This window comes from Drosophila navojoa, chromosome 4 (genome assembly GCF_054131105.1).
Source record: "Drosophila navojoa isolate 15081-1374.11 chromosome 4, UAZ_NAV_1.0, whole genome shotgun sequence".
NCBI classification, from domain to species: domain Eukaryota; kingdom Metazoa; phylum Arthropoda; class Insecta; order Diptera; family Drosophilidae; genus Drosophila; species Drosophila navojoa.
The window spans coordinates 4,633,615-4,658,071 of record NC_142892.1 but is presented as its reverse complement, the minus strand read 5'-3'; the positions used below and the strand labels follow the sequence as shown (position 1 = coordinate 4,658,071).

The 24,457-nt window shown below is 42.7% G+C and overlaps 4 protein-coding genes across 16 annotated transcripts in view; all 4 read left to right on the top strand.

The window, feature by feature from the left end:
- Positions 1–23,123, top strand: part of Spn (protein phosphatase 1 regulatory subunit spinophilin) — a 43,393-nt gene extending 20,270 nt beyond the window's left edge. For 3 of the 13 annotated variants that reach the window (XM_089259434.1, XM_018099960.3, XM_018099964.3), the window contains 12 exons: positions 10,188–11,304; positions 15,959–15,979; positions 16,094–17,004; positions 17,083–17,435; positions 17,503–17,702; positions 17,764–17,941; positions 18,313–18,366; positions 18,494–19,094; positions 19,560–20,367; positions 20,453–20,589; positions 21,216–21,475; positions 21,537–23,123. In XM_089259434.1, coding sequence (XP_089115560.1) covers positions 10,188–11,304; positions 15,959–15,979; positions 16,094–17,004; positions 17,083–17,435; positions 17,503–17,702; positions 17,764–17,941; positions 18,313–18,366; positions 18,494–19,094; positions 19,560–20,367; positions 20,453–20,589; positions 21,216–21,475; positions 21,537–21,803 — 4,907 coding nt within the window. In that variant the 3' untranslated portion in view covers positions 21,804–23,123. Of the gene's footprint in view, positions 1–10,187; positions 11,305–15,958; positions 15,980–16,093; positions 17,005–17,082; positions 17,436–17,502; positions 17,703–17,763; positions 17,942–18,066; positions 18,076–18,312; positions 18,367–18,493; positions 19,095–19,559; positions 20,368–20,452; positions 20,590–21,215; positions 21,476–21,536 lie in introns of all 13 variants that reach the window. The other 10 variants (XM_018099965.3, XM_018099967.3, XM_018099971.3 and 7 more) reach the window with 10 other exon arrangements.
- LOC149091341 (uncharacterized) lies at positions 2,543–10,299 on the top strand. The gene is made up of 2 exons (XM_089259439.1): positions 2,543–6,105; positions 10,188–10,299. The coding sequence occupies exon 1, from the start codon at positions 4,102–4,104 to the stop codon at positions 5,977–5,979; it is 1,878 nt and encodes a 625-aa protein (XP_089115565.1). The 5' UTR covers positions 2,543–4,101; the 3' UTR covers positions 5,980–6,105; positions 10,188–10,299.
- Ir68b (Ionotropic receptor 68b) lies at positions 6,365–8,391 on the top strand. The gene has a single exon (XM_018099179.3). The coding sequence runs from the start codon at positions 6,480–6,482 to the stop codon at positions 8,385–8,387; it is 1,908 nt and encodes a 635-aa protein (XP_017954668.3). The 5' UTR covers positions 6,365–6,479; the 3' UTR covers positions 8,388–8,391.
- Positions 8,440–9,783, top strand: LOC108650730 (uncharacterized). The gene is made up of 2 exons (XM_018099995.3): positions 8,440–8,571; positions 8,661–9,783. Exon 2 carries the CDS (start codon positions 8,700–8,702, stop codon positions 9,708–9,710), a length of 1,011 nt encoding a protein of 336 aa, XP_017955484.1. The 5' UTR covers positions 8,440–8,571; positions 8,661–8,699; the 3' UTR covers positions 9,711–9,783.
- Positions 23,124–24,457: the final 1,334 nt, after the last annotated feature.

Genomic DNA, 24,457 nt, shown 5'->3' with positions numbered 1-24,457 from the left:
TAGTTCTCGAACGAGTATTGTGCAGTGGGCTATGCAGTCGCTTCCTAGTTCTCGCTCCTAAGTTCAAGCACCTCAGCTGCTGTGTGTGTGTGTGTGTTGAGAGCCCCTGGGCCTAGGTATAGACTAGAAACAGAGAGAGCGAGAGGGAGAGAGAGACGGAGTTCGCGGCGAGTCGACGTTAGATTTGTGCGCACATTGGTCGCCCATTTGCTGCCCTTAGAGGCGAGTCAGCTCAGCGTTTATTGTAACATTCTTTTTAAACTGCACACAATTCGTGACTGCAATCGTGCGCCCCCCTTTGTGCGGCTCCTTCTTCCTATTGCAGTTTGTTTTCAGTTTGACTCCAGAGGTAGCAGCGGCAGAGGCAGCGGACGAGGCGCATTCCAATATGGGTCAAACACAGCAGGCATATCAAATGCAGCCCCCACGGCTCGGGCAGCAGCATTCCAAGCTTCATCTCCTCCTCGTCTTCAGTTTGCAATGCAGCAATCTGCTATCGACCATCTCTCTCTCTCTCTCTCTCGCTCTATCTCTGTCTGTGTGCAAAGACTTTGTTGGGATTCTCTTGATATGTCCAGCCATTGACTGAGACGCCACATTTTTGCCTCTCCCGTTCCCATGCATGAAATTGAATTAATTCTAGATTACAGACCACAGAGATGCGTTACGAGCATTTGCGTTTAAGTTAGTTAAAGAGAAACGGAAAGAGAATAGGCTAGATCTGTCCATAAAATGGCTAGATGGCCAGCACTGTCTGGCAAACGTGTCTCTGATAATTCCCACTGGATGCGTAGCTCTGCGAGCTGCCTATCTGCGCAGCTGTTTCTAGGAAAGCGAAATCAAATGAAGTGCATTGAGGCTTGCAACATTTTTTAATTCATAATTCTCAAGTGCTCCACGCTGGGTGGGCGTGGCTTTACCTTGATTATTGATCACATTGTTGTTGTTGTTGAAGGCAGTTATTATGAAAGTCCCAATTAACGTGAGGCAATATGCCCACCCAGCCCCAATCTTGACTCAATTGAACCCGAGACGGTGATTTAAAAAACAGACAAATTTGATATTCCCTCATATATAAAATGTATATGAAAATATATGCCCTGTCATGTTTCTATATAAGAAATTTAGCATTAACCAATTTGCAAGCTAAAGCACTGCATTTTAAAAACAATTTCGCTTTAGATCTTAATTATAATATTCCTATTAGAATTGCATATGCCTTTGAGTTGTTTGGGCATAGAATTCGCAGCAGCACACATGAATGGGAACAGGAAAGGAGGGGGGAGCCCCTCGCACGACTCGCATGAGTTTATAAATAAAATAAAATGAAGAGGACTTGACTAGAGCAGCAGATGGGACAGAGGCACGGGGGGCACGAGGCAGACCGCATATGCAACACTAATATCAACGCAAATCCTCTAGTCTATACGTCTCTTTGAAAATATATATCGCGTCTGCCAAAACGTTTGACAGCTTTGCTCCACTTTTATGTTCGCTATGCACATATTTATATAGATATTTATATAATTAAAGAGACAAAGCATCAACGTCTGCTGCGTAGACAGATGTGTCTTGTTTTTGGTTAATCCATTCATATGCCTTATTGACATTTTTGGGAGAGTCTGTCTGTCTGTCTGTTTTCTATCTCTCTGTTTGTCTCTTTATTCGTCGCTCTGTCTCCTTGTCCGCACAGATTCGGCTGGAGCGCTGCATCTGTAGAAGTTGCTCAACAGGGCGACACAAGATTTTTAGCGTAGACACCAACCACACAAGTTAGGACTTCGCATTAGCAAGTGCTACAACCACTGTAAAGCTTTTGTCATTGTATTTCCCATAGATGGCGCCAGCTGATCTTGTACTGTAATATTCTTCATTATATTGAGAAATGCAAATAGTTTATGAATTTAGTCAACATTTCCAGAAAATATCTATCTAAATATAATGTGGTTTATTATTATAAATATATTGTAATATATTTATTTTATATATGCGTTTGCATTTATTAATTTGTGCCAACATTAACAGAAATTAGACTAACTTATAGTTATATATATGGTTATATTTATGTATAGGGCATCTGTTAGTTAAGCCCGATCTGTGCTATCATTTAATGTATACCCATTGAGGTTAATGGCCTCGAATTGCGTGGATTTTTGACAGCCACTTGGCTTGGTTATTGGACATAAGATTTTCTTTTCAGATGCTTGCCCACCCAAGCAGCATTTCCTGTGGCTATTGCAATATTTATATAGCTAAAAATTAAATACATATTAATGATTTCTGTATCTGGCGCCTCGCTTGGCAATACCTACCCTCTATTCAAAAGCTAATTCTTAAAGAAAATATATATAAAACACCTACATCTTAATGAGTTGCTTACCTGTGACACCCTGTCCGCCGTTCACCACCCTGTGAAACGAAACTTTTTGGCTGTCTGGCTGCTGCCTGTCTGCGAATCCCCCCAGCAGTGGGCAGTTTGCCAAAAAGTGCGAACAGAGAGCAAGAAAGAGAGAAAGAGAATAATAGAGAGAGAGGGAGTGAGAGAGAGAGCGTGTGAGCATCAGTGTGTGCGAGAGAGAGAGCCCCGATTTCTTGCTCATTTGCAACTGTAGCCGATCAAACAAAAATTCTTTCAATCTTACAAAATTTTGCGCTTGATCATTTTAGTTAATGTCGCGTTTCGGTGGCGTTTCCATTGATAAAGCATCAAGAATTCAAAATAATTTGATGCTCCGTTCGCATTTCAATTGCCCAAACACCAAATACATTTAATTAAAAACGAATATTAGAAACCTGAAAATCAAAATTATTTAAAGATAAATTGTGAAAAAAGTTGAAATCCAAAAACAGACAAAACAGTGTAAAAATGAATTCAATTGTGTTGTGCGTCTTCAAATGATTTGGCAGTATGAACAAATATAAAGATTTACGATTAATCGCTAGCATTATCATGGACATGTGTTCGAAGCGTGATTGAATATTACTTGAGATGTTCGATATGTGTTTAGTTGAAGGTTTCACATTATGAGTTGATTATGCTCGTGTGCGGCTACTTAAAAGTGCAAAAGATATGGGCAAAGATTTTAGATTTTGGGTTCATCAAGGTTGCCTAAATTGATAGCTCTGCTTTGTTTTTCAAGTGAATTTTTCTATGTTACTCGAATTTCACTTGACTTATCTAAGGGCTTCTTTATGCCATAGAAAATATCGCAAGGGCTTGTCGAAAAATATTTGTGTAACGCATTCAGTTGTTTGTGGCTTTTGGCATTATTGCAACATAGCAACAAGATCTCAAAATAAAACATACAACAACAACAGCAGAAAAAGAAACAATAACAACAACGCTGAAGGCAATTTCGGATGCTAACAATTTTAGAAATTCATTCTAAAATTGTCTAGCGACAGAAATAAAAAAATGAAAAAAAAAAGAAGTAAAAATGCTGCGAACGAGCTCTACCGACTGCTAAATACTCGTTCACAGTGCTCATTTGCGGGATACGCCACCAAACCGATATACCCCTTTTGATTGATGAACGAGTGTCAAAATAGTCAACGACTGAAACGATTTGCTCTCTATTGTTGATGGATATACTTTTTGGCGTTTCTCAATGGAAAATGTTTTCTATTTTATTCTATATATTCTTAACACGCCTTTTGGCATTTCTTCTGCGTCGATTCCAAATTATTTATTATTGTTTTGCTGCTGATTTTGAGCACATCTGCAAATGTGCTCTTTCGCCTAGACTTTAGCATCGTTAATTCAAATCGAAGCTGCTTTTCACTTCCCAGCTGACCTTCGTTCTTTCGTTTATTTGTTTTTCTTTTCGTAATCGTTTATTTAAGTTTATTTACTTGGGCGGAAATGCATTTACTCTGACTGTGCATTCAAATGCGAATGAGAACGCGACCTCACTCTCCCCATTGGCACGCAGTCGCCCTTGCTATTCACTTTTATCGCTCCCACATTAAGTATTCATGGTTGTCAAACTAAGACACGGCTGATTCCTAATTGGCGTTAAGTATACGCAAGGGCCGGCGCCTTCTTCCACGTTATAGCCTTGTAGATTTGCTCGTTATTTTGGGTCAGTCGACACTATCAACATGTGGAAAGTGCTTGGTCTTTTGCTTGGCTTGCTCATCTGCTCGAGCTCGGAACTCCAAAGTACCAAAGATATGGCAGGCAAAAGTTGCCACATTGCCAGAAATGAAGCCGCCCAAATCACCTACATCTATCGCTGCGTTAGCTGCGTTGCTACTAATTCTGCTTCCTATTTGGAGTTGGAGCAGAATGTACACCTTTGCATTGGAGCTCAGTTGCCCAGTTGCATGCGAAGCCTGGAGGCGCATGAAGTTGAACCGATTCGGGAGACAAACAGCATGAATATATTCCTGATTCCTGCTGGCAACGGAGGTCAGCCTCTGGTCCGTCGTATCGTGGACATGCTGAACCCTCGACAGCAGCGCCGACATTTCCATAAATATCTGTTCGTGTGGCCCGAGGCAAGTGAGGATCAGCTAAGAGAACTATTCGAGGGCTGTTGGAGCAAGCAGTTGCTCTTTGGCTTGGCCATTACCGGACCAGAGACTGTCTACGACTTCCAACCGTTTGGTGACCACGGCTTGGAGCTGACAAAGTTAATCTCCGGCACTAATGTCTACTACGTTGATAAATTAAAAGATTTGAAGGGATTTGAGCTTCGCTTCTCAATGTTCGTTAATCCGCTGCGGGCACTACCTTTGGAACCAGTTGAGAGCAAGGGCTATCAGGCAATCGATGGGAGCGTTGCCCGACTTATAGCAAAAAAACTAAATGCAACAGCCCGATATGTTAAGCCTAGTGATAATGACGCTTATGGACGTTGCCTGCCCAATGGGAGCTTCACAGGTGTCGCTAAGGATATCATAAATGGTGATACTCATTTTGCAATGAACATTCGATTAATATGGGAGTGTTTCTTGTCTCGTGTGGAGTACATGTATCCTTACTCCCGACTGAAAATAGTTTTGGTGGTGCCTGCAGCAGGTATGCAGCCGGAGTTCCGGATCTTTGTCACTGCCTTCCAGAGGTCTGTGTGGCATCTGCTTCTCGCTAGCTTCCTGGCAGTTCTTGTGGTCAATGTTGTATTGCAATGGTTTTTGGAGAAAATTGTCGGGGAGCCACGTGGCCGTTGGTACGACGTTTTTGAAATTCTCTTCAAAACACATTTAGGCCAGCCTGTGGATCATTTTACGAGAATTAGCTCCCTACGGATATCTCTCATCGGATGGATCCTATTCAGCTATGTGTTAACTACGATATACTTTGGCAAGCTGGAAAGTACCTTTGTCCAGTCAAGTTATGAGGAGCAGATAGATACGCTGGACGAGTTTATGTCACTTGGATTACAAGTACACGGTATAAATTCGTTGCTAGACGCTGCTCGCCCAGCACTACCGGAACGTCAATTTAATCAGCTAATGGCAGTCGCAAAAATACATCCTATCAATGATAGCGAGAACTTCTATACACTAAAAGAAAGTCGGCAGAACAAGAGAACAGCCTTTGTTACACGCAGTGATGTGGCCAAAGAATTCGTGGCACGCACCTCTAGCTCTGATGGACGTCCCAGTTATCATATTGTCAGGCAGTATCTCAGATCACTACCGGGCTCCTATATCCTACCGATAGGCTCAGCTTTTCGTTACAAGTTTCAACTTATCTTCAGTACTCTCCATGAGCACGGTATCTTGGAGCATTGGAGGCGAATGGATATTCTGCAAAAGAGTCGAACTTCAGGCCAATCCGACGATGACCAGACGGACCTAGACCCAGAAGATGCTGCAGATGAGTTGGAGTGGACCAAGAAACATGTAGTTCTCACTTTAGGAATTCTTCAGGGTTCGTTTTATTTGTTGATTATAGGTCATGCTCTAAGTGTGTTGGTTTTTTTCATAGAACGAGGATATTTTCACTGGCGTCGTCCAGTAAACATGGTTTAGTTTAAGTTGTCCATCTTAAGAATATTCTTTCTTCTAGTGCTGAACAATGCCCAATCTAATGCGAAATAAGATTATTGTGAATTAAAATGTGTCTCAGCCTACGAAAACTATTCGAAACCTGTCGAGGTTAGTAACAAACTCACTAATAGAGTAACAAAATAATTATATTATTAAACAAACGGGGCGAACATTGTAACACTAGAAATTGTTTTATTAAATAAATATCCGTGTCTTTGCCTCTCGGGAGGTCTGTCATATTGTTGATTAAATAAGCCATTTATGTATTGTGGGGTATATAGATTTTGTGAAGAATTTGTCAATAACATAGCAACTGGCTGATTGTCGGATTTCGGGGCTTTAAGCACCCTTACTACTGTTGTTTTTTTTATTGCTTCTTAATTAAAACTACACGCATGTTTAAATGGCATTAATTTACTGACGAAGCATTCAGAATTCTTTGCGACCTGTTCGGGAGCAGTTGGTCAATCGCTGAAGCTAAAATGTGGATTTTATTTGGTATTTTTCTTGGGATATCGAGCTGCACTGGGAATAAAACCTTTGATACTGCACTGAATCTGTCAGAGAGCAGCTGTCGCATCGCCAGAACTGAAGCAGCTCAAATCACCTACATCTATCGCTGCGTAAGCTGCGTTGCTACTAATTCTGCTTCCTATTTGGAGTTGGAGCAGGATGTACACCTTTGCATTGGAGCTCAGTTGCCCAGTTGCATGCGAAGCCTGGAGGCGCATGAAGTAGAACCGATTCGAGAGACAAATAGTATGAATATATTCCTGATTCCTGCTGGCGACGGAGGTCAGCCTCTGGTCCGTCGTATCGTGGACATGCTGAACCCTCGACAGCAGCGACGACATTTCCATAAATATCTGTTCGTGTGGGCCGAGGCAAGTGAGGATCAGCTAAGAGAACTATTCGAGGGCTGTTGGAGCAAACAGTTGCTCTTTGGCTTGGCCATTACCGGACCAGAGACTGTCTACGACTTCCAACCGTTCGGTGCACAAGGCTTGGAGCTGACAAAGTTGTCCTCCACTAATGTCTACTACGCTGATAAATTAAAAGATTTGAAGGGATTCGAATTGAGATTTTCGATGTTCAGTAATCCATTACGAGCACTGCCCTTGGACCCAGTTGAAAGCAATGGGTACAGGGCTACTGATGGAAGTGTTGCTCGACTTATAGCGAAAAAACTAAATGCTACAGCCAAATATGTTACGCCTAGAGATAATGAAGCTTATGGTCGCTGCCTGCCCAATGGAAGTTTCACGGGTGTTGTAAAGGATCTGACAAACGGTGAGACTCATATTGCACTGAACATGCGATTCGTGCTAGAATGCATTTCACCGTACGTGGAGCATTTATATCCGTACAATCGAGTCGTCATCTGCCTAGTGGTTCCTGCAGCGCGAATGCGACCAGAGTATCTGATTTTTGTGACTGCCTTTCAGAGGGCGGTTTGGCACTTGTTGCTGGCCAACTTCCTGATTGCTGTTGTACTCTCAAGTGTTTTATACCACTTAATATGGAAAATCATCGGAGAGACTGGTTGCCGTTGGTACGATGGTTGTGAAATGCTTTTCAAGACGCTTTTGGGTCAACCTGTGGATCGCTTTTCGGGTGTTAGTTCTCTACGAATGTTCCTCATGGGATGGATCTTGTTCAGCTATGTGTTGACGACGATCTACTTTGGCAAGCTGGAAAGCAGCTTTGTGCAGCCAAGCTATGAGGAAGAGATAGACACTCTGGATCAGTTGGTGCCACTTCGTTTGAGAGTACACGGAATAGTAACGATGTTTAATGCCGTCAACTTGTCACTCTCCAAAGAACATTTCGATCTGCTCACTAAAAACCACCGTGCGCATCCCCTCAAGGACTCCGATCACTTCTATGAGCTCTCTGTCAGTCGCCGGAACAAGAAGGCAGCCTTCATTATGCGTAACGATAAAGCCAAAGAGTTCCTGGCCGTCACCTATAACTCTGAGGTCGGACGTCCCACCTATCATATTGTCAAGCAGTATCTGAGATCCTTGCCGGGCACCTATATCCTGCCATTGGGATCGCCGTTTCGCTATAAGTTTCAGAATATGCTGAGTGCTTTCTATGAGCACGGCTTCTTCGAGCATTGGCTGCGAATGGATGTGCTGCACAGGAGTCGGTCTTCGGGTGAATCTGAGGAGTTTTTCGAGCAACTGGATGAACAGACGGGCATGGACACAGAAGACGCGGCTGCAGATACCACAGAGTGGCGTAAAAAACGTGTTGTGCTCACTTTGGATATTTTGCAAGGCGCATTTTATTTGTGGTTCATTGGAATTCTCTTGAGCATCGTAGGATTTGTGCTGGAGCAGGGATATTTCCATTGGCGGCGGACCAATTTAGTATATAAGCTCTAGCTACTAGATAACGAGTCCTTGTTGTCCTCTTAAAATAGTTTAAGAATTTATTGTCATTCACACATTTAGCAACAATTGACAGCACTTTGGATTTATTCATTCAAAATTAAACAACAAAATTAAAAGACACTGCGCACAGCGCCCGAACTGATTTTACTCCATTGGACATGAGCTGTTGAGCACAGTTCCCGTATCGTGATTTACCATAAGTTGTGTTTTCTTGTTCCACTGTGGCCAACTATAGAGCTGACATCCAATATCCAATATATATAGGTCTTTGGCTAGGTAGCTTGCCTCCCGATCCCACTCAAAATGGAGAGATCAGGTGGGAGTGACTTGAAGACGAAGAAATCCAAACACTCCGTACGTCAGAAGAAGTCGGATGCGGCAAGTCAGAAGACTAGCGAAATCAGCATAAAGAAAACTGCCCAAACCGGATTCTATAATCAGGACAGCGATGACGATACGCTTGGGTTGGAGCAAATAATTAAGAACGACTTTAGCCTGATCCTGAGCGTGACTCCAAAGCCAGAGGATGCATTTTGCACCAAGTCGTCAGAGTATCAGCTGGCCTCGCACTGGTACAAGAAAATACTCGGCATGAATAGCTTCACACTGGACGAACTGCGTTTGCGGCAGGCTTACATGAGTCGCCTGAGCGTATGCCTGCACAAGAAGCGTCTGACCGGGGTCTTCACTGAGGTGCCCGGCCTGAAATTGGGCTGGGTTGACTTCACAGAGAAGGCCGACAATTATATATGCTGTTCGGGAGCGATGGCCAATTCGGCAGCCTGGCAGAATGTGTCATCGATGATGCAGCAACAGCAACAATTGGTAAGATCAGGCGGCAACTGTTGCGGACAGGGAACCAAATCGGGTCAGTGCTGCTCCCGCTCTCTCGGTGGCACCAACTCGCGAAAGCCGCCACAAAAGCCCGCACACAAAGTCACATGCAAATTGAAACCGAAACTTGTGCCCCGCCATATGGGCAAGTCGCAGGACTCGGAGAAGAGTCAGCCAGGCGTTGCCGATGACCAGGCCAGTTGCAGTGGCCATCGCCAGCACTGGCCCATCGACGAGGAGGCGCGCACGGATATGAAATATCTGTTGGAGGCGATCAAGAACGAGTTACATGGCCAGGGGAAAAACAAACCGGATGACTATCTGGAACTGGAGCTGACGCGCTATCGTGAATTCTATGCACGCCATCGGCAGATTGAAGCCGACCGGAAGGCCAATGCGGCTGCGAAGGATCCACAAAAGGAGCGAATCTTCATGCTGCTCAACATGCAAAAGGATTTGGTCAAATTGTTGTCTGAATGAAAAATTCAAGCCATAGGTTTTTATCTTGTACGTTAGTCTAGCTGAACAATAAACTTTTTGTGTTAGATGACAAAATGGGAAATGTGGTCGATAGATAGTTGGTTATAGAGCGGGAGGAGAGCTGAGGGAGATGAGCTGTATTCCCTACTCTATGAGAAGGGTCTCTGCATATACAGAGAGTTTAGGATTGATGAGCAGGGAGACGTAAAGGTAGACACAGCTCGGCGTTCCTCTATAAGCGATTCCTTCGTCGGGTCTAGGGGAATTCTAATATATATATTTAATAAGAGAAATACAAAAATTGTTGCCTTTTTTATTATAAAAGGGACTGGGATAGATATTATATGTAAATAGAGAGCTTGTAGTTCCTTTCTTAGGTATTTATTTTACTTTTGAGTCTCAAAATGGGCCATACAATATTTCCTCTCATTGACCTACTCGATGTTAATTCAGTTTTGCATTTATTCTTCATTGCAGGTCAAAAGTCTGTGGATGAGCCAACCGTAGTTCAACAGCAGTCGCAACAGCATCAATATTCCAGCTCCAACTCTGTGAACGGATCTCCGCAGCGTGTGGCCAACAAGCGCAGCAGCATCACCGTGAATATGCCAGCCGCAGGATTGGGTCAGCGGCCGCCTAGCATCATTTCGACAGCCAGCCAGGAGGAGAGCGGCGGGTTGGACGAAGGCAAAGATCAAGGGCTCAAGGCGAAGCTGCAGTCTCCTGGGGATGAGAGCCAGGAGCAGCCAGACAGCCTCAACTATGTGGACGTTGGCTATCGCCTCAATCCCGATGGCAGCGAGTCGCGTGAGGTTTTCAGCTCAGAGGCGGATCTGTATGTGACGGCTAAGGTGAGCGATATGCAGCGCAAGTTCCATGGCGCCAACGGATTCGTTCAGGAATCCAGCACAGTCTATGCGATTATCGTGCCGGAGCAGCAGCAGCAGCAGGTGGAGCCACCCATGGCCGCAGCTCCCCGAGCTCTGTTGCAGTCGCCGACAACAAGCGTAGATGGATCGCCGTTACATCGTGGCGCTTTTAATTCACCGCCAGTGGGCGTGGTCTCGCCCATCAGGCGCAGCAGTGGCCAGCAGCAAAGTGAGCTAAATGGTGGAGGAAACGATGAAACATGCAGCACTAAAACTCCTCCTCAACTGTCACCAGTCAAAGGCATAGCGCCCATTGCCTCCATCGATCCTCACGAGGAGGAACTCAACGACGAGGACGAAGAGGACGAGCAGCTGGCCGTTGAATACGTTGATGTGCTCAACGAGGAAGAGGACGAGGAGGAGCAGGCACCAGTTTTGCCCGAACGCTGTGCACCGGCACTTGAGCTTCAAGACCTGGAGTATGCGGACACCAGCGCCGGCGAGGATGAAGAGGATATGCTCCAGCACTTGAATGGCGATGCCATTGACGAAATGATCAAGGTGCATATAACACCTGCACCGGCACCAACAACAGCGCCTGCACCAGCTCCAGCTCCAGCTCCAGTTTCAGCCCCAGCTGCTGCTCCTGCCGCGGCTATGCCGCGCGATGATAGCTTGCCAGATGCCATGACAGCCGCTGAGGCCGAACGACTGTTGAGTTCGAGGTAAGATATCGCTGCTCGATAGACTCTAATGCATGTTGCTCGTTTACATAGCGATAAGAGCATATTAGTTTGTGTTTGTGTTCGTACGTCTAAGATTGTGCTAGTGCATAAGTAAAACTATATCTATCATGATTAATCAAACATAGTTGTGAACGAGTATTATGCAGTTTATAAATATTCAATTTAGTTTGTACTTAAAGCATGTTGTCCGAGCTAATTAATTTATATTCATTTTAATACTTATTTATTTTAATTTTAATTTAGTTTTCTCTTAGTCAAACATTTTTCAACATCTCATTCTCATAGTCAGAGTGTAAGCAGTTAGTACAAGACTCTTTTAATCATGCTCTCTTCTTCTCATAGTTTTTTTTTTGGTCCTTCCTGATTCATTCACTCGCCACTTGTTTACTTATTTGGCTTTGCTTCCTTACTTTGCTGGCTTTGTGTGTTTCTGCCAGAGTGAACCTTATAGTAAATGACTTTAGATGGCCATTGAGCACACCTTCAACCTTTTGCCCAGAGCTGAAGCATCTTCCTGCCAACCGAGCACACTGACCTTTACCCCTTTTTGTTATCCATAATCTCAATGCTTTTGGCCATGCATCATTTTGTTTGCACTTTGCCGTTGCTTCATATTCATTAGTCATAGAGAGGTGTGACCCACAATGAGGCCGGACACCAAGGCCTTGCCAATCTGCCCTCAGTGGATTTTCGGGCTTCTTTATTTGGCTTTCTGGCCTGGCTGGGCTTCTGCAGCTGCAATACGTAGATTGCCTTATTTATGGGTGAGTCGCTGCCTATGGAAGAGACTTTTTTCTATATGTATAAACAAAAGAATATTCAAAATCTGATATCAACATATTTAGTATAGAGTCTAAATATAGAATCGCCTTAGAATGAATGCTTACAGTTTGGCTACTCTTTCCATGTCAATTAGTCAGCCATTCCAGTATTATATTTGTTGCTGTTCCCAAGCAAAATAATGTGCAAAAATTTTAAATATAAATAAAAGCACTCAAAGGCAGGACTCAACGAGCACCGAGCTTGTTTATACTGTTCCCATCTGTTGAGTGTTTTTCTAGCGACTCAGCACACTCGTGGCCTCTTTTTTCTCTAGTTTGCCTTCTTCTCATTTCGCTTTATGTACATTGAAACTCAAGTAACTCGGCAAGAAAAGGACTCAGCGCAGTTCACTCACGCACAAGAGAGTGAGAAAGAGAGAGAGTGGGACAGTCACACAGTACATTGAGCACAGTTTGTTGTGTACTTCGCTGTTGAGTGTGTTTCTGTTCTCACTCTTTCAGTCTAGGCAGCTTTCGGCTGCTCTCGGTCTCTCGTCGGGTGCCTTCGTTCACTCATTTCGCTTTCGGTTTGCAGTGGCCGTGCAGTGTGCAGCGACTGCTGCTGCTGCTGCTGCTGCTCTGCTTCAGTTTCCGCTACTCTTGTTGTTGTTGCTGGAATTCAGTGAAAGCAATCACATGGCCGCCATTCGTTCGCCTGTCGCATTGCTGTTGCATGGCTCCTGCAGCCGCTTGAAAACTGTTGTGGCAATTGGCATTTTGTATCGTGTTTCAGCGTCGTTTTAATTAACATTTTGTGCATGAGCGAAAAAGGCGTCGAAACAAAAAAGGCAGAAAAAAAAGAGCAGCAAATAAAGTTAAGCTTATTCTGTGCAGAGAAAGGTTTAATTAAAACGTTGTGCATACGCGTCTTATTACAATATTTCCATGGCCTTTTAATTTGCGATAAAACCTTAAAAATAAGGTGTTTAAAGCAATTGCTTGGGGTATGTGCAAAAATCAAAAATAATTCAATTTTTGTTTATTTTTTTTATGGTCAATCATTGTCAATGTCATTCTTGCTGTATACGTTAGCTGCTTAATATTTAATTGTTAACATCTGTTTGGTGTTTTGGCAGTTCATATATGTGTTTCTAGCTTGGGCATGACTCAGCCAGAAAGCCAATATTTTATATTTTGAGCAGTCTCTTGACCACGTTGCGTGCTAAGTTGGCTTTTATTAAGACTTATTGTATTCCTTCTGGCTGGAAACTTAATTTGGATTTATATTGTGCTGTAAACTTCAACTAAAGTAGCTTGACAACTGTTTGCAATATAGAACTTTCAGACCTTATGATTTCATATGCAATTTTAAACTTTATTTTGCTCATTAATGGAATATACTATATAAACTGTATGAGAAGTGCTATTAATTATTATGTCAAGTAAAGTTTTCGTCTAAATATATTTCTTTAAAAACTGTTCTCAAAAGAAAAACAAATCTGCAATAATTGTTTGCCTTTCGTAGTTCCCTTTTCATCTCTACGCTATTTAAATATCTACTTTTGCTGAGTGAACAAAATTTCACTCCAAAGTTTGTTTTTAGCAACTTTGCAATTTTTCTTCGCATTAAACTTGTTAATGAACATTTAACATAATAAATAATTAATTTAGTAATGCAATGAAAATCACTAAGTTAATTTATAGCCTAACTCCTCTCGTCATATCCAGACCCATTCAAGCCTTTACCTCTGCTTTCCGGCATTTGTGACTCTCTTGTTGCATACTTTAGAGTTATTTTAGCATATTCTGTTTTTGTGCCATATCCAAATAGCGTCATCGTTCACCTTGACTCAGTTTGGGTGATTGGGCGCGAGTGCGAGTGCCAAAAATCAGGCCAGAGAACTCACGTTTATCAAAATGGCATTGAGGAGAGCAGACAAATCCGTTTAATTTACCGGCTGGCCATTAATAAAGGGCAGCCAGACTGACTGTATTTCCTGGTATTGGCCAACACCTGAACACCCGAACAGTTCACAAATGGCTAAACATTAATTCGATTATAATTCAACAACAACATTGCCTGCGTGTCGTCGGGTCGTCCGTATGACGTCATCGTGTGTAGAGTCAACCTTGCGAATGCACTCAAAAAAGAAACAAAACAACAAAAAAGGCAAGCCACTCAATAGTGACAACATGAGAGAATGAGTGAGAGTGTGTGAGTGAGTGAGTGGGAGAGAGAGAGAGACTTGTTTTGTTTCCCGCTATTTTGGCTGCTCATTTGTGTTACAATTTGATTATGTTTGCCATGTGAGTTCATGCTTTAGCGCTGTTGTTCTTTAAATTAATTAAAATCATATGACAATGCCATAAGAGTTGACCTTGTTTTCAGCACACACACACGCACAAGGTGTGTCCTTATGTAAAGCCCAGTCTCTTGTGGCTTTCCCTAATGAGCATTGCCCCGCTCCATCAGCATGCCACGAATTGTATTCCACTCAGTATAAAAGCCAACAGCAACAAACAACTAAAGCTCCTGCCTCATCCCTCCCCACTCATCTCGCGTGCACTACAATAATAAAAATTACGCCCAGATGTTAACTGTGGGTTAACATTCACTCTCTCTCTCTCTCCCTGGCTTTTTTACTCTCACAACTACACATAATTACATTTGACTTTTACATTCTTTGCGTTTTCCATTGTATTTGAGCGCACATAATTTGTGCGTTGCATATTGACAGGAGTATTACAAAAATACAATAAATATGCTAAACTATTAGTTTATGCTATTTCATATAAAATATATATATTTTTAGTTTTAGTTTTAGCTATTGTTTACTAACTGTTATCAAATTCATATGTTTACGTTGCGTATGCGTAATATTGCATTTGCATTGCCTTTGGTATGTACATATAAAGTGAAGTATAGAGTCTATGCTGTATAAATCCAACAAAGGGGAGAGAGAAACGAAAATTTTACAATTAAAATAGCCGAATTAGCATAGTTAAATATAAACTATTTATAGACCAAAAGTGAGTGAGAGGTAATAGAGAGAGAGAGAGAGGGGGGTGAGAGAAAAGTTAACAAGGTATGCAAAACTGTTGTTTGCCGTGTGCAGTTGCGTGTGTTGTTGGCTGTGGCAGCTTACCTCATTATCAACAACATAATCAGGCTCTTACAACATGCAACAACAGCACAGTTGAGTGCTAAATGGGCATGTAGGGGTGTATATCTGTATGTGTGTGTGTGTGTGTGTGTGTATTTTAGCTGATTAACAACAAGAGCAGACGACAGCAACTTTGCCATTTGCTGGCAGTAATTACCAGACACACAGACAAAGAATACCCAGCGCATTTCAGCATACCACTATATATAATGGCAGTTAGTTCTTGTCAGCACGTGACGTCACGCACCTGGAGAGAGTGACACAAACACACTTAAACGTTAAATGCACCCCACTTACATGGCGCAGGCGACACTTGCTGCTGCCGCTCAGGCAGGTGTCGGGCGTGCAAAGTGGCGTATACGCAATAATTTTATATTCATATAACACGTCGTCTATGTGCCTTAAGCCGGGGCAAACTTTATTTTATTCATGCAGACAGACAACAAACGAGAGGTTGAATATTATTGTTTTAGTTTAGTTTAATTTAATTTAATTTTCATTTGCATGAATCTAATTCTCATATTTATCTCGATATATGTATATTGATTACTTTTACTCTTAGTTTAACCTATATTTAATTTGCATTATTCTTACCAATTTCTTTTTTGTTTGTATTTTGATATTGCATTTGTGCCGTACTTGACTGTTATTGTTGCTTCTGTTGAATGTCCTACCATGTAAAACTTTTGCGTATATGTGTATGTGTAGCATTTTGGAAAACAAAATCAGGTTTGTTTGTTAAGTTAAAGCCTGCCGATGCTGCTGCTGCTGCTGCTTCAACTCCTTTAATCATATTAATAATGACAAATGTATTTATCTCTTTATGTCACTGTCGATTGGCAGACAACAGTCGCTGCTGTCTGACGAGCAGGCCAAAGAAGTTGAACAGATACTCAACGTCTCGCCCAACGTGGGCGTGGCTGTTGCTGCCGTTGTTGCCACTGCAACATCGCCGACCAGCATCAAGAATCTCATCGAGGAGCAGTCCACAAGCACACAGACAAAGCACACACAGATTGACACTGCCCAGCCAGTGTCCGTTGTCGCCGAGGAAGAGCCAGAGGAAAAGCCAGCAGAAGCAAAAACTGAAGTCGATGCACCAGAGGAGGAGCAGGTTGAGGAAGACTTTGATTCGGATGACGTGGAGGCGGTGAATATTGTGGGCATTGGACATGCAGTGGCCACAACTTCTGCACTGAATGCGACATTCGTTAAGGCGGACAGCACAGAGACAGAGAACACAGCGACAACAACGACCACAACAACACCGTCAACGGCAACAGCATCGACAACCAGGCACGATGAGGACGAGCCGGAGTGGCTGCGCGATGTATTAGAGGCGCCAAAGCGTAGCCTTGAGAATCTGCTAATAAACACAACGACAGCACATCGAGCAGAACTCGAGAATGGTCACGAGGCCAACGAGGGCAAACATTCCGATCTGAATCAGACCTACATCGCCGGAGAGTCGCTGCACGAGTCCATCGTCTCCGTGGAGTCCACTCAGTCGGATGCAACGTTCAATCAGACGACCACCATCGATGACAGCATCATCTCCAGCAAGCACAACTCCACGTATTCGCTAGCCGACGTCGAGCAGGCAACCAGCTCGACTGTATTGAGCACTGGCCTAACCGAGCTAGACGACAGCCAGTACTACATACCCGAGTATCCGCCAGTGAGGAGCAAGGAGGTGCTGGTAGAGGCGGGCGTGCATTACTTCGAGGATGGCAACTTTTGGATGGAAGTGCCTGGTGGGTTCACTGCCTTAACAAACTAAAGTTTCATTCAGCTAATTCAATCAATTTCCCTCTCAACTCGTTCGAATTTAGGTCTGCTAGACTTTGACGACGACGACTGCTCATATCCGCCAATCACCGTTCGCAAGAATCCGAAGGTGCGCTTCAGCTCCGGTCCCATACACGTCTACTCCACGTTCTCTGTGACTGACTACGATCGCCGCAATGAGGATGTCGACCCGGTGGCCGCGTCAGCCGAATACGAGCTGGAGAAGCGTGTCGAAAAGATGCACGTTTTCCCAGTTGAATTGATGAAAGGTCCCGAGGGTTTGGGTCTCAGCATCATTGGCATGGGCGTTGGCGCCGACGCTGGCTTAGAGAAACTTGGCATATTCGTTAAAACGATCACGGACAACGGAGCCGCAGCACGCGACGGGCGCATACAAGTGAGTGATCTATCTATAATCTAATCTATACTAGATCATATTTATATATAATCTTTTCCCTCGCCAGGTCAACGATCAGATAATCGAGGTAGACGGCAAGAGTCTGGTGGGCGTTACCCAAGCCTATGCAGCTTCAGTATTGCGCAATACGTCCGGTCTAGTCAAATTCCAAATCGGACGTGAGCGAGATCCCGAGAATTCCGAGGTCGCTCAGCTCATACGGCTGAGTCTGCAAGCGGATCGAGAGAAAGAGGAACGCATCAAACGGTAATTGGTTTGACCAACGGAACTATTTAGTTAAGTAATCCGTTTGTAATTTTGTTTGTAGTCAACAAGAGGAGTATCTGCGTCGCACGCTCGACTACTCCGAGGACTCGACGCAGCCCGTGTCCGCCAATTCGAGTGTCTGCGAGGGACCCTCGAGTCCCGTACAGGTCGAGCATCCAATGGAGGTCGAGGCCACACACTCGCAGGAGGTCGAGTCGCTGAAGCGACTCCTCCAGGAGGTTTGTCCACTTGGCATTTTTCGATATCTAATATTATATTTGAAGTTGTGCTAAAATCGTGTTCTTTTTCTCTCCTTTTGCTGAATTTCAAAATTGGTTTGTACCACGCGGAAATTGAAACACAGCATAAAGCGGTAATTGGTTAAACGAACTAAGAGAAAAAATGTCTCTAAGAGAAACAAACAGACGAAAGACAGACTTCATAACATCATTAAGATTTTGGTTTTATTTTCTTATATGTCAATAATTATTCTATAAGCTGGAAGTTGATTGGGGCTTAGATTATTATCAGATGTAGACTTGATTTATGTAAACTTAATTTTGATTTTATTATTTATTTGGTTTTTTGTTTTTTGTTTTATTCCATCCAGAGCGAAATGTGTTGCTTGGTTAAGGAAGAAATCATTCAAAATCTGAAACGGAAGGTTTGTTTTTAATTTATTTGTATTTTTAACATCATTTATTCACCAGTCCCATATCATCGCATCATACGATTCTGATTATACAATGAAGTCTAATATTGTCATCCACTCTTTCCTCCTCTACCTGTAGCTGGTGAAGCTGGAAACAACGGGCAATGAGAACGAGCTGCTGAGCGAACGCTTGCGGCAGAGCGAGCGGGAGCTGGGCAACATCAAGAAGGAGGCGGCCAATCTGCAGAATATGCTGCAGCAGTCCCAGGCCCAGTACATGGCGTTGGACAAGAAGTACAACAAGGCCAAGCGGCTGGTGCGCGAGTATCAGCAGCGGGAGCTGGACATGTGCCACCGCGAGGAGTTCTACCAGCAGCTGCTGCAGGAGAAGGACACCGAGTACAATGCGCTGGTCAAGAAGCTAAAGGATCGTGTCATCAATCTGGAGCACGAGCTGCAGGAGACGCAACGAAAGGCTGGCTTCCCAGTCGGCCTGCCCTACGACAGCGCCACACTGAAGCTAACGCCCCAAATGATGCGCAAGACGCCGCCAAAGCCGCTCTTCCATAAGCTGGAAACGGAGCTGTCCGACACGGAAATCTCCGACTTGTCGCCCGACGGCGATGGCGTCAAGACGGCAACGGTTGAGCGCAAAGTTCCCGTTAAGGATGAACTAGACGCGGCCGTGCCGCAGCACGAGCTCCTCGACAATTCGGTGAACAAGACCAAGATCGAGCTGGGTGAGTACTCTCCACTGCATTATTAGGTTCAGTTCAGCTGCTCGCACTTCATCAATTCCATTTCGATTCTCGATTTTCGTTTTTGCTGTGTGTGTGGAAAATCGTATCGATTAAGTTTCGTATTGTTCTTTGATGCAGTTCAAACGCTTTGTCTCTGTGCTAAATGTTTTTGTTATTCTTCTTTTTGTTCTCTCTCTCTCTCTCTCTCACACACTCTCTCTCTTTCTCTCACATAAACAAACACACACTTTGTACATATATTGCCGCTGTCGCTCAATTTGATTTGTGTTTTTTGATCTGCTGCGTGATCGTGTGCGTTCCATATTTGTTTGTTCGTTTGATTTGATACTATCACCGCACTGCTGCGCCTCCTGAACACTATCACACACACACACACACAAAATAAATAAAAAAATTGCAATACAAAAAAAACTCGCATCGAATCACACACAATCTAAACAAAAGCCTCCCGGGGTGGTCTAGCCAATCGCCAGCTGCCATCCTCGAACGTGCCCAATGGCAGCAGCAGCAGCAACGGGGCCGGCGAGCTGCTGCTGAATGGCAATCTGTCCAAGCGCAGCAGAAGCAACAGCCGCAGCTCCGACTGCACACTGGACGACAGCGATGAGGAGGAGGCGCAGGAGGTGGTGCAGCTGGAGCAGACTGGCCACATTTTGGCAGCCAGTGCGCCCGTGAGCCACGAAAGCATCAGCCTGTCCAATGGCAATTCGCATCTGCTGGCCAACATGAACAACCTGCTGCAGAGCCATCCGCCTGCCTCGAACGCCATTATAGGCAGCGGCATTATTCCAGTCTCGAACGGACATGTGGGCACCACCACGGCCATTTTGCTGAACTCGACGTCGACCTCGGCCTCGTCCAGCTCATCGAACCAGTCGACGGCGCGCGAAGCACAAATCAATCAGCTGTACGCTCAGGTGCACAAGGATCCCAGCAAGCAACAGCAGCAGCAGCAGGCGCAGCATCAAGCGTCCGGCTTGTTCAAGACCTCGCTGGGCTCGCCCGCCGACGCAGGAGGCGGCTTGAATGACTTCCATCGGGGCAGCATGACTACCTTTGGCACGGCCAGCAATCGTGATCTCAACAGCTCGTACGATTCAATTGTGGGCTCCAATGATAAGCTGGCCGATGCGAATGACCAGGGCGAGAACTGGATGTATCCCAGCCGGCGACGCGTCGCCCCCAATGGCGCCAAGTTGCCGGGCTCCAGTTTCACCGACCAGCTCAATCAAGCACTGTCCGACCGTGAGAGGTGGGTGATCCCGAAAAAAAATAACACACACACACACGCACACACACTGTTACACAAACTATACTATACGTTCGGAATTTTGCAGGCGTCTGGGGGACGGCTCCTCGCGCCACTCCAGCGACGATTACACGGAGATCAACAAGAACCAAAGCGCCGCAGCGATCAATTGCAAAACGCTGATCAATGAGATTCGCCAGGCGGTCAATGAAGCACAGCCAAAAGGTGAAATAACAATCAAATACTGATGCTCGAACTCGGTTCGCACAGCAAACCGATTGTTCGATTATCTATACTAGAAAAAAAAAGACAAAACTAACGTAAATTCTCTATCCCAATTATCCACAAACAAAAACTGTTATATTGTTGAGAGGCAGCTATTCATGTGCACATAAAGACATTCTCTCTGTTTGCTGTATACATATCGAATTGCTAAAATGAAATGAAAAACAATAATGCTAAATACTGTTATACTCAGCTGTTATATTTAACTGTTATATTGAACGTTAATGCGTGTGCCATTTCATTGAACGTATTCCTAATGCTGTTATACTCAACTGTTATATTGAACATGTGCCCTTACTATATACTAAATACTGTTATATACAACGTTAATATACGTAATGTGCCATATCATTTAACGTATCCCTTTCCACATATGCCAAATTGCTGTAGCCATTCACGTATCTTATGCTCTTACTCTATCTATCCGTTCATCAGGTGCATACAACAAGGCATCGCAGCAATATTAACATGAAACTATTATCTCTCTTTTCTCCCTCTCTCTCTCTCCCTCCTGTTTGATCGCTAACTATTTCCACTAACCCAAATGCATTGTGAATCGTCTAAAGTTAAACAAGTTGTTCCGCAATCGCTCTCCCCGCCCGGCACAGTGCCCTGGCAGCAACAGCATCATCATCAGACGCAGTCGGCCCATGCCACGGGTCCGCCCTCACCGACGAGCATGTCGTCGGGCTGCTCCTCGCCGGGCTACTCGCCCAGCCGAACCCTGGATCTGTCCGGCTCCAGTTCCAGTTTCTCGGACAGAAAAGCTGCGGCCGCTTGCTACAATTACAAAGGCGGCCCGGTGCACGAATGGACCAAGGAACAGGTAATCAAACATCAGTATAACAGTCTGTTGTACGCATGCGAATGATTAATGATTCACGCAGGTGGGCCACTGGCTGATGGGCATTGAGCTGGAGCGCTATATACCTGTCTTCAAGGAGCACAACGTGGAGGGCGGCGCCCTACTAACGCTCGACTCAAAGGACTTCAAGACCTTGGGCGTTTGCGGTGACGATAAGAATAGGTTGAAGAAGCGCCTGAAGGACCTGAAGGCGAGCATCGAAAAGGAGCGCAAGGACATGGAGCGAGAGCGTCGCGAGCGCGAGAAAGCCATACGCAAGGCCGAAAAGAAGGCGGCCAAAAAGAAATAAGTAGTTGAATTCTAGACCTTAAGCAACAAAGTAGCCAAAAACCAAACCATATATGCATACTGGGCAGTCATAACATCTCTATGCATACCACAACAGATGCGTTTAAATATATATATAGATATACGTATATATTTATAGGAACATAACACATATATACAAGTATATATTAGTGCTTAAACTTATAAACGATAATATAAGACAAACCCCATAAATTATTTGTACAACACACAAACACACACACACAAACAAACACTTAGAGATCTATAATACGTACTACATTTTAAACTATTGAAATTAATACAGCCTAGACGTATTTATGAACTATTCTATAAAATATATAATAATAAAAATTGAAAACACAAAGAGGAAGACAACACAGACATGGTCCAGAGTTGGGTGGGTAAAGGATGCCCAAACTGACATTGAAATCCAAAAAGGTTTAAAATCACAACTTAAGTTATCCAAATCGAAAGAGAAGAGAAGAAAGAATAAGCACACACCAACATAGAAAAAAAAAAACAAAAAGAGAAAGCGTTGGACTGACTGATTTTTATGAATTATTTTTAGGAAAAAGCGAAAAAATATAAAAATAATAATGAAAATATGCATAATGGAAGAATCACTTGAAACGAGAATGGAACACGACAAAATTGTACGACTAGCACACTTAAGGAATTCTCTGAACAGACTTGAAGCGGCCTTGAGCAGCTTTAACTAAATTTACAAGACACACATAAATGTACTAACCACTTATCTTATAAATAATTCTAAATACATGCATAAATGTTTATTATTTAAGTGAATTGCAAATAGCAAAGTATAGCGAACACACACACACACACACACACACACACATACACAACACCCAAACACGCAATGTCTGTCATGTTCTTTGTTTTCAACAGCAATTACCTTGTGCAATTTCTAGCATAACATTACACTACAATACAATATAGATATATATAAATGTATATGTATGTATATCTCGATAATGTATAACAAGAGTCGCATTGTATTTGCCAAGATGGGTGTACCTTTTGCTAAAGTATTCATAATTGCTTAATGATATGGTTCGCCACACACTTAAGTACTTAAGTCTCAAACTCAAACTAAGAACAACAAACAGATCACGATTAAACAGATTAAACATTGCAAAGATCTTATCTAAGCTTAGTAGATGTGCATATGCATTTGTGCGTTTGCTCGTATCTAATTTTATGCTTTCGCGTGACTGCTTTGATTATTATATTTACTTTTGTATAAAGGTGTTTAGTTTATATATTAAAAATATATACATGTATACATGTATGTTTAACATAATACCCATTTGTGTTTAATGTGTCTAATCTTGTTTGTTTCTGATATATAATTTTTTTTTGTCTTTTTAGATTTTAAAATTACGTTTTAAATTTCAATTGAGTTTCATTGACTGATGGAATTTTAAAATAAATGAATTAATTTATTCAATAGAATCTTGGCATAGTGTTTGTCCAGGCTGAAACCCTCAATGTGCGCATAGAACCGGCTCCAACCCGAATTTCGTAATTCCTCCATTACTATCGAACCGAAATCTAAATTTTCATAAATATTCATTTCGCTTAACATACAAATTAGTTTAACAACGAATTAAACAAAGTTTTGTGGCGTAGTTAAAAATTTGATATATGATTTATACATATATTAATATATGTATATATGTAGCAGAATTAATCTTTTCATTTAAATGACAAACCAAGTTTTGAATCCCTGTGGAACGCCTTGTTAGCATCTAACCCACACACACGCAAACACAATCGTGCCTTTGTCATTGAGGAAACCGTCCCAGTTTTTTGAAAAAACATAGAATATGGCCAGCAGATCTGTTCGAATAGCGTACCCAACTTATGCGTTTCATATACATATATATATGAATATATCGAAAAACCAATAAAACCGCCGCATATGCCTTAAATAAGAAATATTTTAACAATTTGAGTTCGAATTTCCCTGTCTGAAAAGTTTTCTCACTTGTTTTTGCACTTATCAGGTTTCAGTCTGGAGCAGGCAATTATTGAATATTAAATTTTATCCAAATATAGTATTATACAATTTCAATTTACTATAATTTTATACAATTTGTTCTCATTAGACAGCGACTGCAATGAATGAATTGAATATTGAAGAGGGATGTTTGATACATTTATTTTCTTTGAAGTAAAAATTGGTTTTTATTTTTTTTTTTTTTTCATATTTTATTAAACTGTGTTTGGCTATTTTTCAAACTTTCATTTTCAGCTAAATTTCACTTCTATTTAGGCAAGAAACTCAGTAAAAGCACAAAGAATAATAAAAACAATAGCAATGCAATCAACTTGGCTACTTTATCAATCTATAAATATATATATTCAAATTAACTGAAAAATGAATAAAAATTAATAATAAAATAAAAATATTTGAAAGGTGTATTTAGTTACTCTCAATAAACTTTTTTTTTTCCAGCCATAAATCAACGAGTTTTTGCTTTTAACATAAATTTAGTTATACAGCGCAGAATTAAATATATTTCCCCTGTGATTTATGTGTGCTTAGTCATTGTTACAGTGTAAATATTACACATACCTCGACAAAATACCAAACAAAAACCAAAACACCTGTTGTGAAATGTGTCCATGTGA

What these genes read in the sequence shown, in the direction of transcription:
- LOC149091341 (XM_089259439.1), top strand. Translation starts at nt 4,102, where the DNA reads ATGTGGAAAGTGCTTGGTCTTTTGCTTGGCTTGCTCATCTGCTCGAGC.
- Ir68b (XM_018099179.3), top strand. Translation starts at nt 6,480, where the DNA reads ATGTGGATTTTATTTGGTATTTTTCTTGGGATATCGAGCTGCACTGGG.
- LOC108650730 (XM_018099995.3), top strand. Translation starts at nt 8,700, where the DNA reads ATGGAGAGATCAGGTGGGAGTGACTTGAAGACGAAGAAATCCAAACAC.